Source organism: Lepidochelys kempii, chromosome 7, assembly GCF_965140285.1.
Source record: "Lepidochelys kempii isolate rLepKem1 chromosome 7, rLepKem1.hap1, whole genome shotgun sequence".
Taxonomy (NCBI): Eukaryota; Metazoa; Chordata; order Testudines; family Cheloniidae; genus Lepidochelys; species Lepidochelys kempii.
This window is the reverse complement of record NC_136386.1, coordinates 30,895,844-30,909,987: the sequence shown is the minus strand read 5'-3', so window position 1 is coordinate 30,909,987 and position 14,144 is coordinate 30,895,844. Positions and strand designations below refer to the sequence as shown.

Below are 14,144 nucleotides of genomic sequence, written 5' to 3'. Positions count from 1 at the left end.
TGGAGGCTGGTACTTCTGTGATGCGCTTCCAGTCAATGTTCCTGAGCTAATAACGCTGCAAAACCTTCCCTCTGTTCCGGGGCGGCTGTCCCTTTAAGAAGTTGCCCCTCCCTAGGGAGGAAGAGGATATTTCTTCTCTCCCCCCCCGCTCCTCCGCCAATCTCTTAAAGGGCCTGTCGCTCAGTCCTCGCAGTCTCTTAAAGGGCCAGCGCCCCACCCACCCCCATTCTCTGCCCCCTCCCTTTTCTTAAAGTGGCAGCACCCCCTCCGGAGGGGTTGGGGGCGGTGGCTGTTTCTTTAAGGCTCTCTTCGGCCAGCCCCACCCCCGCGCCTGTGCCCGCCCCTCCCGCAGCCCTTGCAGGAGAGGCCGAAGTAGCTAGGCTGGGTGTCCCGGGGCGCTGGGTGCAGCCATGGCCGGGGCGCGCCCGGGGGTCCACGCGCTGCAACTGGAGCCGCTGCGGGTCCCCGAGACCCTGATCCGGGGCAGCAAGTTCATCAAATGGGACGAGGTGAGTCGGGGGAGAAAGACACCCTCGCCTGTCCCAGGAGAGTCCTGTCCTGTCCCTTCCCGGGAGATCCCTGCACCCGCCCTCCAGGCCGGGAGACCCTTGCAGCCGGGGATTTCCCCCGGAGAGACCGCCCCCCAGCCCGGGAAACTACCTGCACCTGATTCCCCCCCCCCCCCCCCGCGGGAGATAGCCACACACACCACCCACGTCCCTCCCTCCACCTCTTGCTCCTGACCAGGGAGAGAGGTTTCCCACAGCCCCTGTATTCCTCCCAGCATCCCTCTGGAGAGTTCCCCTAGGCACTTCCCTCTCTGGAGGACAGATCTCCCCCTATGTACCTAGATCCCCCTGCACTCCCTTCCCCTGAAGAGGAGAGCCCCCATGCACCTCCTGTCTCCTTCCTGGGAAGTCCCCCGCGAGGAGGGAGATCCTCAACATCACTCCCACCAGGAGAAAGCCCCTCAATATCCTGAGGACCCCATATAGCAGCCTGGCAGTAGTGAGGGACATAGAGTGGGAGGAAATTATACTGGGGAGACATTTTGGGGGAGACACTCCCATCCTCCCCAGCCCCCAACGCAGCTGGTCTTTCTTGCCTCCCTCCTGCATCCCCTTTGGGGACAGTGCATTGCCATGTACCCCAGATCTACAGAGGGATTCCTCTGTGCCCCTTGTTTAGCTTCCTAATGCCCTGCTCAGGCATCCCAGACTCTGCCCTGTGCCCCCCAAAAGCCTCACTCAGCTACCCAAAATTGCCATACCTGCCCTCTGAAGCCCCCCTGCATTGTACTCCAAACTATCCAGTCGGCTTGCAAGGAAAGGACTCTGTTGAGCCCCCCCAAACTTCCTATCACTGCTGCCCCCTGGACCTTCAGATTTCTCTGCTTGACCCCTACGGACAGCCCCACCATTCACTCCCAGCACATACCCCCACACTTTGTACACCAGTTCCTTCCTGCATCCCTCCAGAGGGGGTCCACCGAGCCCCTGCATCCTAGGAAAGGGGAGGAATTTTGGGGAAGACCCCAGGCATGGGTGTAGTTTGATTTCTAATTTTGGGGGAAACTTCAGTTAGGCCAATGGGACTGCATGTGTGGGGGAGAATTTTGTGCCTGTCCTGAGGCTTGCAGTTTGGGGGGACAACACCCACCTGCTCCCTGACCCCAGGGCAGTGATAGGATCTCACTGGCTCCTCCTCCCCACACCAGCTAGATTCGCAATCTCAGGCCCAGCAATTCCCCAGTGGCTTGGAGCTCAGCCCCCAAAACCAAAGAAGGAAGTGGGAGGTGGAAAAGAGAGGACCCCATCAGGGGATAAAGATGTGGGGGGTAAGAGACCCCCATCTAGTGAGGCATAGAAACAGTCCTGACTATCCCTCCATCCTGACCCTCCTCCCTTTGCTATCCCAGCCCTGGGCTCCACCCAGCTCTGCAGGAGCCCCTCAGTCCTGACCTGTAGTCATCCCCCCACGGGTTGGTTTGATTGAGTTGAGCACTGCTTTGGAACCCTTAGTGACGGCAGCAAAGGGTCCCAGACACCTGGGTTCACATCTCCATGTGCATCTGTCCTCGTTATTGGGAGGTGGAAGAACAGCAGAGGTTATGCAGTTGAAGGTTAACCTCCCCTGCCTTGAGCACCCCACCCCGTAGCAGGGTGTCCCATTCACCCCTGACATCCTGGGGTGCCCAGCTCACACTGTAATTGGGTGTTGCCAGGGCAGATTCGGATGGTGTGAAGGAGGCTGAGAGCTGGCCTTATCCAAGCCCCCCCCACGCACACACGTGGGCTTAGTACTGAGGTGCAGCCGCCTCTGGGCTGGGACATGGCAGCAGGTTAGAAGCCCTTAGAGCCAGGACTGAGAAACCCCTTTTCCCTGGAGGACCAGATTTAGGGATGGAGGTGGGGAGGTGTCTCCTGATCCCAGCCCTCTTGTTCTCTGACTCCCCCTCCCCCAGCACTGGCATCCCCCCTTCTTTTTCGCTCTGGGATGTGAAATCCTAACTGTGTTTGCGCAGCTCAGAGAAACAAGCTCCTAGGTCCTTGGCCAAGCACTGCTCCACCCCCCAGCCACTTCCCGACTAGCTGTGAGTGTGGCCAGGCCAAGTCCACAAGGTGCCTCCCAGGGCCCCTCCCTCCCAGTGCCCCAGCTCTGCTGGTACCCCTCAGCCCCGATTCTCATCCCCCTGCAATCCCAGCCCTGGGCTCCCCCACCAAGCTTTGCTGGTGCCCCTGACCCACAGCCCCTGCTCTCTCAGATGTGCAGCTGTGTCAGATCATGCCTTGTAAGTTCAAAGCTAGGCAGGTGCCAGGCAGTGCCGGGGACGGGTGGTACTAGGAAGGCTGGGGGGTTGGGCACTCCCTTTGCACCACTCTGGGGCAAAGTCCTGGGGCATGAGCAGCTTTGTGATGCTGTTTTATTGCAGCTGAATCTGGGGTCTAAGGTCTTTCCCTTGTGAACAGGTGCTGTCTGAGCCCCCATCCCCTCAGCAAATGCTCCCGGCTGCATCCTCCGCTGGGAGGGGCCGGGCTGGAGCAGCTGGGAGCTCCCCCCACAGCCACCTCCTGCCCTGCTTCCTACAGTGCCCCCTGCTGGATGATTTTGGCCTGGAGTAGCCAAGAGCTCCCATTGTGTCCCAGTCTCTCTCTAGTCTGTTTTGGCTCTTGACTCCCCCTCCCCCGACTCTCTGCATTTAAGCCAGCAGCACAGAGGGGCCATTGACCAAGAAGCACATCAGGTCTCCATTGATTTCCTACCCCCCTTCACACTTGAACAATGCACTGCCTAGGGGGAATCCTGGCTCCTGGGGAGCCAGGATGGGAGCCAAGGGGCCTCTCCAAGCGAGAGGAGTTAATAACACCCACCATGTCCTCCCAGTGTCTGATCCCTGGGGTAGGGCTATAAGATGCTCTCATGTGGGGGAGGGAGACCTAGTTAGGTCTGGGGGAGTGCCCTGCCTTGCTGGGGGAGGGGTGACCTGGGATAGGTAGTGCTCTCTGCTTAGGATGCATTCACAGCTCCATATGGGGGGTGCCTGGGCTTGGAGAGGCCCTCACTGTGGATTGCCACCAGCACTGCAGGTCCTGGACCCCCAGACCAGGGTTCACCCACCCCCTGCTCATGGCTAATTTCCCCCCTCCCCCCCACACACTCTAGAACTCCCAGGCCAGGGCTCCCCCACCCTCTGCCCATGGCTAATTCCCCCCCACTAGAGCTTCCAGGCCAGGGCTCCCCTGTCCCCTCACCCGGCTGATAATCCCCATGTGCCCACCCCTGCCAGAAATACCTGCATGTAATAAGATCTGGGACTCCACAGAGCTGAGGGGCACTAAGCATCCGGAGGGATAGGCATGTGCAGGAAAGTCACCAGAGTAAGCTTTGGCCTCAAACCAGCCAAACTACATGGGGGGCAGTGGGTAGGGATTGAGGGGCATCAGCAGAGCTGGGGCCAGGGAATGGGGGAACCAAGGCCTGGGATAGCAGGGGGCTGTGAGTTGGGGTTGAGGGGCACTGGCAGAGCTGTGGGGGGAGGGGGCCCGGCAGGGCTGGGATAGCAGGGGGCTGTGGGTTGGGATTGAGGTGCACTGGCAGAGCTGGGGGGTGGATAGAGCCCAGGCCTGGGGTAGTTGGGGGCCATGGGTTGGGGTTGAGGGGCACCGGCAGAGCTATTTGGGGGAGGGAAGAGCCCAGGGCTGGGCTGGCAGGGTGGGTGCGGGTCAGGATCAGGAACAGAGCCAGTTGCACTGACACTCCTTCCTCTCTCTGCCCCCAGGAGCCAACAACCCAGACCCTGGTGACGCTGCGGGTTGACCCCTTGGGATTCTTCCTCTACTGGAACGCACCCCACATGGTAGGGCCCTGGCAGCACTTGTATCGCATGGCCTGAGCTGAGGCTGGTTTCTGCCTCCTCCCCCCGCCCCCCCCACGTCCTCATCGAGCCCTGCTGAGATGACAGAGCCCGGAAACACATGGCACTTTCCCTGCCCTTATCGAGGTCAGCCAGGGAGCAAGACGGGAAAGGCCCCATGGCCGGAAATGTCTGTCAGCCATCCCCCACTTCTTCCCAGCCAGTCCTTCCTATGGCGCCCCCTGCTGACAGAGGCCAGCACTGGATGGGAGCACCCCCCACAGCTGGTGGTCCCACCCCATACCCCACAGTGCCCCCTGCTGGGACACGCTGGGGTTGCAATATCCAAGAGTTCAGCCAGCTTGCTGCTGCTCTCCTGGAGCTGGCCTAGGAGGCTGGGTCACTTGCTCACCAGGCCTGTTTAGCAGGAATTTGCTGGGGTGGTGCCAAGGGGCGGTCACCTGCCTGCCCCCTCCCTCGCCAGGTTCAGTTTGGGGGTGAGCCCTCCTTCCCCCAGTCTTGTCTCCCCAGCGTGCCCCACCCCCACACTCTGATTTATGGTGTTGATACATTCTTAGAAGGGGGTGGTACTTGCGGAGGGGGGGAGGGAGGCAGAGGGTTGGGGGTAGTGGGATGGGGTGGGGGAGAGAGTAGAGGTGGGAAGGGCAGAACTGGGGGGTGCTGAGTGGTGGGAGAGTCTAATTTGATTCAGTCTGCATTCCAGGTTCCCCCCCACCCTGCCCCTTCACTCTTGCTGCTCTCCGGCCCCTGTGTTGAATTACGTTGGTTTCCCAAGGGCTGGTTTCCCAAGGGCGGCTAGTTTTGAGACACCTCCTGGTGGCTGGCTGGGGGGTGGGGGTGGCTGCAGTACGTCCCCTCTGAAGGGACTGTGTGGAAATTCTTGTACTTCTCTCAGCTACAAAGGGTGGGCAGGTTCCAAGCTTTGCTGTAGTTTCTCCCCCCCACCCCGCACGCACGCCATGGGAGGGGATGTGGGGGAGAGCGTTTCTGGCTTGGCCCCTCTCCCTCTCTGCCCTTTCCCATGACCCTCCAGCACAGCCACCCAGGCCTCACACAGGAAATGCCCCCCCACTGCCGCCCGCACACCCCAAGGGGTGGGGCTGTCTCCCTCCTCCAGGCCCCAGATGGTCCGTCTCCTAAGCTTTCCTTACTCCTGGATCCACATAGCCCCCTAGCCTGTGTCATCCCCCCATTTTCTGTCCTAGTGTCCCTGCCCTCCTGTGCCGAGGGTGCGTACAGGATCGTGGAGGGAGGAGGAGATGCAGCAGGGATTCCCCCAGCAGCAGTTCCTTGGCAGCTGCTTTACATGTGGCTGGGATTGGTGCCCAGAGCCTGGACCGTTAGGCAGGAACTCCTCCCCACCCCACCTCTGGCACTGCTCCAGCTCTAAGGGGCATCTCCCCCCACCCCCCTTTTTGTCCCTGGCAGGAAGTTGACATCTTGGACATCAGCTCCATTCGAGACACGCGGACTGGGCGCTATGCCAGAATTCCAAAGGTGAGGGAGAGGCTCTGCCAGGACCTGCTGAGAGTGGGGGTGAAGAGACCGTACAATCACAAACTGGTGCCTGTAGCCCACCCTCCTCACATGCAGGGAGATGCCCTACGACAACAAAAGAGAGGGGATGGAGGGAGACTCTTCAATAATAAACTGGTGCATGCCGCCCCCTGCAAGGGAGACCCTACAATAAGGAACCTTGTCCTCCATTCCAGCTTCCCCATGGCCAGTGTGGGTTGGCTGGGGAGCCGAGTGATCCCTACCAAGCTCCACCCCCTCCCTCTTTAGGTTCCGGCCCCACCCTGAGCCCCAGTTAGGGAGCATCTGCAAATTCCTTCTCATGGGAAGAGAGCTTCCAGGACGGAGCTGGGAGAGTGAGGGGCAGGGTTAGGTCTAACACTCCCCTCACTTCTGTGGGGGAGCCATGCCTGATGTGGGAGAGGAATAGGGTGCCTGGGAGATCCTACCATAATGCACTGGGGGCCTAATCCTGGCCTGCGCTGGGAGACCTTACAAAACACAGCGGGGGCACGGCAGGGGAGCCGGGCACTGGCTCATGATCCCAGAGATGGCCTGGAGTGGGGGGTGGTTTTAACCCTGATTGGCTGAGCTGCCCAGTGCTGCTCCTCATAGGGGGCGGGGGGGGGGGTGATGTTACAGCACTCTCTGCTGGCAGGCAGAGCATTACTGGCTCACACCATCCCCCTCAACCTATGGCAGGACCCCAAGTTGCGGGAGATGCTGGGATTGGGGGGCTCAGAGCCGCGGCCTGAGGAGAACCTGCTGACTGTGGTGCATGGCCCGGACCTTGTCAACATCAGCTTCCTGAACTTCATGGCAGTCCAGGAGGACGTGGCCAAGGTGGGTGCGTGGTGGGTGAGTGGCAGCTGGCAGGGGACCAAGGTTGGCAATAGCGAGGGGGAATGAATGGGGAGTGTTGCCAACTGTGGCGTGGGGGATGTTGGAGTGGGGGCTGACAGGGGTGGGTGGAAAAGGAGATACTGGGAATGGGGGGGCAGTTGAGTGCCTGGGGGAATGGAGGGAGATGTGGGTGAGGAGGGGGACTGGCCAGTGAGGGAAGATGAGTGGGGAGTAAGCAACGAGGCATGGGGGGGGCAGGACACGGGGGACAGTACGGGGTAGGGGGGAATGGAGGGGAGTCCATGGGGGAGGGGGTTGGCCTTGGAGACCGAGCAGGGTAATCAGCAATGTGTGAGAGATCCTGGAAATGGAGAAGGGTAGGGTAGTGGATGGCTGGGGGTTGTTGAGACTGGAGGGTGCGTCTCAGATGGGGTCAGGGCAGGGTGGTGCCTAGAAACTGTCCCATGGGAGTGCACCCTGTTGGCTCACTGATGGGTGGGGGAGAGGGCATCCTTGACACAGGGAGGAAGGGGGCAGCAGCCCTACAGTCTCTCATCTCTTTTCCCCCACACTGTTCCTTCCAGGTCTGGACTGAGGAGCTGTTCAAACTGGCTATGAACATTCTGGCCCAAAATGCGTCTCGCAACACCTTCCTGCAGAAAACGTACGTCTTCGCATTGGGCAAGGGGTCCCTATATAAATAGCTTGTGTGCCCTACTCTAGAGGTGGCTGCATCCCAGTACCAGGAAGGGGATTCCCATACGCAGCCCCAGAAGCATGTGCATCCCAACACTGGGCAAGGGATCTCTGTATAAACAGCTCGTGCACCCCACCCCAGAGCTGACTATGGTGAGTGGTGTCTGGCCAGGCTTTGCTGCTCTGTAACCTCTGTCTTGTTTCCATCCCTCAGCTACACCCGGCTCAAACTCCAGGTGAACCAGGAGAGCCGGATCCCAGTGAAGAAGTAAGTTTCCCGCCCTACCTCCTGCTCCCTTTACTGTAGTAGGGAGCAGCCAGGGCCCCACCAGGCCCATGGGTGTTGTTTCCAAACTCCCTGACTGAAGATGAGCTCTGCTGGTGCCCCTCAGTCCCGACTCACAGCCCCACTCCAACTACTGCTCTGCTGGTGCCCCTCAATCCTGACCCACAGCACCCCCCCCAAACACAACTTGAGCGCTGCTGGTGTCCCTCAGTCCCACCCCACAGCCTGCCCCTCCAACCCTTGCTCTGCTGGTGCCCCTTAGTCCGAACCGCAGGATTCCCGCTCTCCTGTCTCCCCAGCATCCTGAAGATGTTCTCGGCCGATAAGAAGCGTGTGGAGACAGCTCTGGAGTCCTGTGGCCTTAACTTCAATCGGGTACGTCCCTCCCCACCAGCCACCCGCCCCAGCTGCCTTGTGTCCCCCAGTGACTGACGTGCACCCTTGTTATTCCCCTCAGAGCGAGTCAATCAAGCCGGACGAGTTCACCCTGGAGATCTTTGAGCGCTTCCTGAACAAGCTCTGTCTGCGGCCTGACATTGACAAAATCCTGCTGGAGATGTGAGTGCCAGCCCCCCGGGGGTGCTGCTGGGAGGGTGGGCCCGTGTCTGGGGCATGACCTTGGGGCTGCAGCAGAGGGTCCACTGTCAGGAGCAGGGGGAAGTCTGGGAATCGGGGGCAGGGTGGAACCTGCTGAGGGTATCTGGAGAGGGTTCATTGTCTGGCGGGGTGGCACTGGGGATGTTGCAGGGGGTGGGGTTATGTGTGTTTGTGGGGTGAAGAAGGAAGGGTCCCAGCCACCAGGGAGGTTGGAGGAGGGGGGTTCAGCAGCTAACTGGGATGGCAGTGATCTGCCAAATGGGGGGTGCTGTGGGGGTGAGGTTGCCTGTGGAGGGTGTTGCCTGGTGGGTAACATCTCTGCCTCCCACAGTGGGGCGAAGGGGAAACCCTACCTGAGCCTGGATCAGCTGATGGATTTCATCAACCAGCGGCAGCGGGACCCACGGCTGAATGAGGTGCTATACCCCCCTCTTAGCTGTGCCCAGGTGCGCCAGCTGATCGACAAGTACGAGCCCAACCGCCAGTTCCTGGAGCGTGGTGAGCCCCGCGGGGGCGGGGAGAGCTAGTGGGGAGTGGCAGGGTTGGCGGGGAACCCTGGCACAGAGCTGAGGGAGACTGGGGAGGGGAATGGCAGTAGGGGGGTGGGAAGGACTGGGCACCCTGCTGTGGGCTGGTCATCCTCACTAACCTCCTGCCCCCCAGACCAGATGTCCATGGAGGGGTTCGGGCGCTACCTCGGGGGGGAGGAGAACAGCATCGTCCCCCCTGAAAAGCTGGACCTGAGCGACGACATGAGCCAGCCACTGAGCAGCTACTTCATCAACTCCTCCCACAACACCTACCTCACAGGTACGCCCCCCCCAAAGCACTCCCCATTGACCCCTCCCACAACACCTACCTCACAGGTACGCCCCCCGCCCCCCCCAAAGCACTCCCCATTGACCCCTCCCACAACACCTACCTCACAGGTACGCCCCCCCCCAAAGCACTCCCCATTGACCCCTCCCACAACACCTACCTCACAGGTACGCCCCCCGCCCCCCCCAAAGCACTCCCCATCGACTCCTCCCACAACACCTACCTCACAGGTACGCCCCCCCCAAAGCACTCCCCATTGACCCCTCCCACAACACCTACCTCACAGGTACGGCCTCCGCCCCCCCCCCAAAGCACTCCCCATCGACTCCTCCCACAACACCTACCTCACAGGTATGCCCCCCCCCCCAAAAAAAACCACTCCCCATCGACTCCTCCCGCAACACCTACCTCACAGGTACGCCCCCCCCCAAAGCACTCCCCATCGACCCCTCCCACAACACCTACCTCACAGGTACGGCCTCCGCCCCCCCCCAAAGCACTCCCCATCGACTCCTCCCACAACACCTACCTCACAGGTATGCCCCCCCCCCCAAAAAAAAACCACTCCCCATCGACTCCTCCCGCAACACCTACCTCACAGGTACGCCCCCCCCCAAAGCACTCCCCATTGACCCCTCCCACAACACCTACCTCACAGGTACGGCCTCCGCCCCCCCCCAAAGCACTCCCCATCGACTCCTCCCACAACACCTACCTCACAGGTACGCCCCCCCCAAAGCACTCCCCATTGACCCCTCCCACAACACCTACCTCACAGGTACGGCCTCCCCCCCCCCCCAAACCACTTCCCATCGACCCCTCCCACAACACCTACCTCACAGGTATGCCCCCCCCCAAAGCACTCCCCATTGACCCCTCCCACAACACCTACCTCACAGGTACGGCCTCCCCCCCCCCCCCCAAACCACTTCCCATCGACCCCTCCCACAACACCTACCTCACAGGTACGGGGCCCCCAGACTTCCCTCCATCGACCCCTCCTTCACAGGTACGGGCAACCCCCATCAACCCCTCCCTCACAGATAGGGGTGTGGGTCCCCGAACCACCCCTCCATCAACTCCTCCCACAAAACCTACCTCACAGGTGCGGGGGGGCCCAAACTGCCCCCCCATCAACCCCTTCCACAACACCTACCTTGCAGGTATTGGGGAGGCTATCCCCTAGCACGCTCTGAGCTCTGCAACTGCCAAGATGGTCTGGGGGACCCCCGGCGTCCCTAGGGATGGCCCTAGCACATCCCCCCTCATAGACCCCTGTTCCTCCTCCCTGTGGTGGTAGTTGGCGGGGGAGGGGGGACAAGCATGCGAGGTGGGTGTGCACGTGGAAGGGTCTGGGGGTTGGGGATCAATGGGTTTGTGTTTGTGTTGTTTGGGTGGGGTCAGGGCTGTGTGCTGGGGGGTCTGTATATATGGACAGGGCGGGGATCTGTAAATTGAGTATGGGGTTTGCAGGGTCAGGACTGTGCGCTGAGGGTCCGTATGGGCGGGCTGGGGGTCTGTGAGTTGAGTATGAGGGTTGGGTGGGGGTCTGTGGCATGGGTGGGTTTACGGGGTCAGGGCTGTGTGCCGGGGGTCTGTATGTATGGGCGGGGGTCTGTGCGTTTGGAGTCTGGGAGGGTCAGGGCGTCCATGGGGTGCTGATGGCTGACACCTGTCCCTCCCTGCCCCAGCGGGCCAGCTGACGGGGAACTCCTCGGTGGAGATGTATCGCCAGGTGCTGCTGAGTGGCTGCCGCTGCATCGAACTTGACTGCTGGAAGGGGCGGCCCCAGGACGAAGAGCCCTTCATCACGCACGGCTTCACCATGACAACCGAGATCCCTTTCAAGGTGCTGACCGACGCACCCCTGGGACCCTCCCCTGCTCCCAGAGTTGTGGGGCTGGAGGGGCCACAAGAGGCCACCAAGTCCGGCCCCTTGTGCTGAAGCAGGACCAATAAACATCGACCCTCCCTGGCAGGAGTTTGCCCAACCGGTTCTTAAATACCTCCAGTGAAGGGGAGTCCAACCTCCCTGGGAGGCCTGTCCCAGAGCTGAGGTACCCTTAGAGTCCGACAGTTCTGTCTCGCATCTGGCCTAAATGTCCCTTGCTGCAGATCAAGTCCATTAGGGTCCTGCCTTCAGGGGTGATAGAGAACAATTGATCCCCATTCTCTTTATAGCAGCCCTTAACATATTGGAAGACTGTTAGCAGGTCCCCTCAGTCTTCTTTTCTCATGACTAAACAAGCCCAGTGTTTTTAACCTTTCCTCCTAGGTCAGGGTTTCTAAACCTTTTAGCATTCTTGTTGCTCACCTCTGGACTCTCCAATTTGTCCACATCTTTCCTGAAGTGTGATGCCCAGAACCGGACAACTGGACACAGTACTGCAGCTGAGGCTTCCCCAGTGCTGAGTAGAGTAGGGCGGTTACCTCCCATGTCATACATACGACATACCTGTTAATACCCCCTCCCCCCAAATTATATTAGCCTTTGTCACAATAGCATCATGTTGTTGACTCATTCGAATTGTGATTCACTATCAGCCCCAGCTCCGTCTCAGCTATACAATCATCTAGCCAGGTCTTCCCCATTTTGTAATTGTACATCTGATTTTAGTTTCCTAAGTGCAATACTCTGCACTTGTCTTTATTGAATTTCATCTCATTGATTTCAGACCTCTTCTCTAATTTGGCAAGGTCGTTCTGATTTCGAAGCCTGCCCTACAAAGTGCTTGCAATCCCTCCCAGCTTGGGGTCATCCGCACATGTTATGAGCACACTCTCCACTCTACTATCCAAGTCATTACTGAAAATGTGGAATGGTACTGGACCCAGGACTGACCCTTGGGCGAGCTGTGGGACCCCACTGGATACTTCTTTCCTCTTTCTCCGCCCCCTCCCCGGTTTGACAGCAAACCATTGATAACTGTCCTTTGAGTAGGGCCTTTCATCCAGTTTGGAACCCCTCTGATAGTAATATAATCGAGACCACGTCTCCCTAATTTGCTTATGACAGCTTCACCAGGATTGTGACAATTCCATTAAGATACTAGGCCCCCCCCCCCCCCCCCCAGTCCTGAGCTCCTGACCCATGGTCCCCTGATGTTCCGGTTCTGGACTCCCCCAGGTCTGCTGGTGCACTAAGTCCCAACCAGCAGCCCCTTGTTATGCCAGCCCTGACTCTGATCTCCCCCGGCTCTAGGAGGTGATAGAGGCCATTGCTGAAAGCGCTTTCAAGACCTCCCCGTTCCCTGTCATCCTGTCCTTTGAAAACCATGTTGACTCGTGAGTAATCCCCATGGCCCCCCACCAGTATTCCCATCCTGCTCCCTGGGGCATGTCCTGCTGGGAGAGGCTGGGGCTCCATAGTTCTAATGGCCCCTTCACTCTGCCCTCAGGGCCAAGCAGCAGGCAAAGATGGCCGAGTACTGCCGCAGCATCTTTGGCGATGCACTACTGATCGATCCCCTGGAGAAATACCCGGTGAGGTGGCTGAAGTGGGGGGCAAGGAAGGGGGTATCAGGCATGGGGGCAAGAAAGAGGCATATCTAGGCATGGGGGTGAGGTACCAGGGGGAGAGGAGGAGGAGAGGTATCCAGGAATGGGGGATAGGGGGCAAGTGTATCAAGAAGCTGGAGGTCAGGGTTGTGGGTATTCGGGAGAGTGTGGGGAAGTGGGGGGAGGATTGGGGGGTGGATAAATGGGTCATGAATATCTGGGCATGGAGGAGCAGACAGGGTGTCTGGAGGAGGGAGTTGGGTCAGTGGAGTCTGGGGGGAGAGAATGGAGGTGTCCATAGGGTCTCCATCCCCCATGGCTGACTGGCCTTGTTCTAACCCTTGTCCCCCCCAGCTGCAACCAGGCGTGGTGCTGCCCAGCCCCCAGGAGCTGATGGGCCGCATCCTGGTGAAGAATAAGAAGCGGCGGCAGCGGCGGGCGAGCAAGGGCCCCGAGGGGAGCAGCATCCGCAAGCGCCTGCTGGAGTCCACCGTGAGCGATGCGGGGCCAGGCCTTGTGGATTTGCCCTCGCCCCCGCCGGGTACGTACCACTCCCCAGCCAGTGCGCCCCACCCCGCACAGGGTATGTAACCTGGATCTCCCGTACCCCTCCCCAGCCAGTGCGCCCCACCCCGCACAGGGTATGTAACCTGGATCTCCCGTACCCCTCCCCAGCCAGTGCGCCCCACCCCCCACAGGGTATGTAACCTGGATATCCCCCCCCGGCCAGTGCCACCCTCCCACAGGGTGTGTACCCTGGATCTAAGTTCCCTCTAAGTTGTGTGGCTGCACAGCTGCCTATTAAGCACCTCTCCCCAAGCCCCAGACCTGCCATGGCGCCCGTCCACCGGCCCCAGCCCAGCCCAGCCCAGCCCCGGACCTGCTGCCGTTGGGGGACAGGAGCCCTTCGTCTGGACCTGCTGCGGACGGGGGACAGGTGTCTCTCCCCTTCAGCCCAGATACTGCTGCGGGGAGAGAGAGCTGTGGGGGGAGTCTTCTATCCCCACTGTATCCCGGGGGAGCCCCACCCCAGAGCCCGCACACCCAGCCAGAACCCTCACTTCCCCCACACCCCAACCCTCTGCCCCAGCTCTGAGCCCCCTCCCACACTCTGAACTGCTTGGCCGCACCACATGAATTTTGTTATATGCACCAGTATGGAGGTGATATGTCACACATCATCTCCATATTGGTGCACATAACAAAATTCATTCCGCACATGGATGTAAAAAATGAGGGAGAGAGAAAAGACTGTCCTGGATCTGCCTCCACCGGGTACGTACCCCTCCTCAGCCAGTGCGCCCCACCCCTGACAGGGTATGTACCTTGGATCCGCCCCCCATTGGGTACATACCCCAAATCCGCCCTGGCTCCCATGGGGTATGTACCCCTTCCCAGCTAGTGCCAGCCTCGGCCAGGTACTTACCCACTGGATCTGCGCTCACTGCCCCCATGTCCAGTGCCACCCTCATTCTCCCTCCTGCCAAGCACCCTGGGCTTTGTACTTCCTTTCCC

General features: G+C 60.0%; 1 protein-coding gene across 7 annotated transcripts in view; it reads left to right on the top strand.

Moving 5' to 3' along the window:
• The first annotated feature begins 240 nt into the window (after nucleotides 1-240).
• The window catches only part of PLCB3 (phospholipase C beta 3), a 23,046-nt gene continuing 9,142 nt past the window's right edge, over nucleotides 241-14,144 (top strand). For 3 of the 7 annotated variants that reach the window (XM_073351746.2, XM_073351747.2, XM_073351748.2), the window contains exons 1-14: nucleotides 242-509; nucleotides 4,280-4,357; nucleotides 5,804-5,872; nucleotides 6,593-6,733; nucleotides 7,318-7,397; nucleotides 7,644-7,697; nucleotides 8,015-8,090; nucleotides 8,173-8,273; nucleotides 8,644-8,810; nucleotides 8,976-9,122; nucleotides 10,823-10,980; nucleotides 12,334-12,416; nucleotides 12,530-12,614; nucleotides 12,984-13,170. In XM_073351746.2, coding sequence (XP_073207847.1) covers nucleotides 411-509; nucleotides 4,280-4,357; nucleotides 5,804-5,872; nucleotides 6,593-6,733; nucleotides 7,318-7,397; nucleotides 7,644-7,697; nucleotides 8,015-8,090; nucleotides 8,173-8,273; nucleotides 8,644-8,810; nucleotides 8,976-9,122; nucleotides 10,823-10,980; nucleotides 12,334-12,416; nucleotides 12,530-12,614; nucleotides 12,984-13,170 — 1,525 coding nt within the window. In that variant the 5' untranslated portion in view covers nucleotides 242-410. Of the gene's footprint in view, nucleotides 510-4,279; nucleotides 4,358-5,803; nucleotides 5,873-6,592; nucleotides 6,734-7,317; nucleotides 7,398-7,643; nucleotides 7,698-8,014; nucleotides 8,091-8,172; nucleotides 8,274-8,643; nucleotides 8,811-8,975; nucleotides 9,123-10,822; nucleotides 10,981-12,333; nucleotides 12,417-12,529; nucleotides 12,615-12,983; nucleotides 13,171-14,144 lie in introns of all 7 variants that reach the window. The other 4 variants (XM_073351745.2, XM_073351744.2, XM_073351742.2 and 1 more) reach the window with 2 other exon arrangements.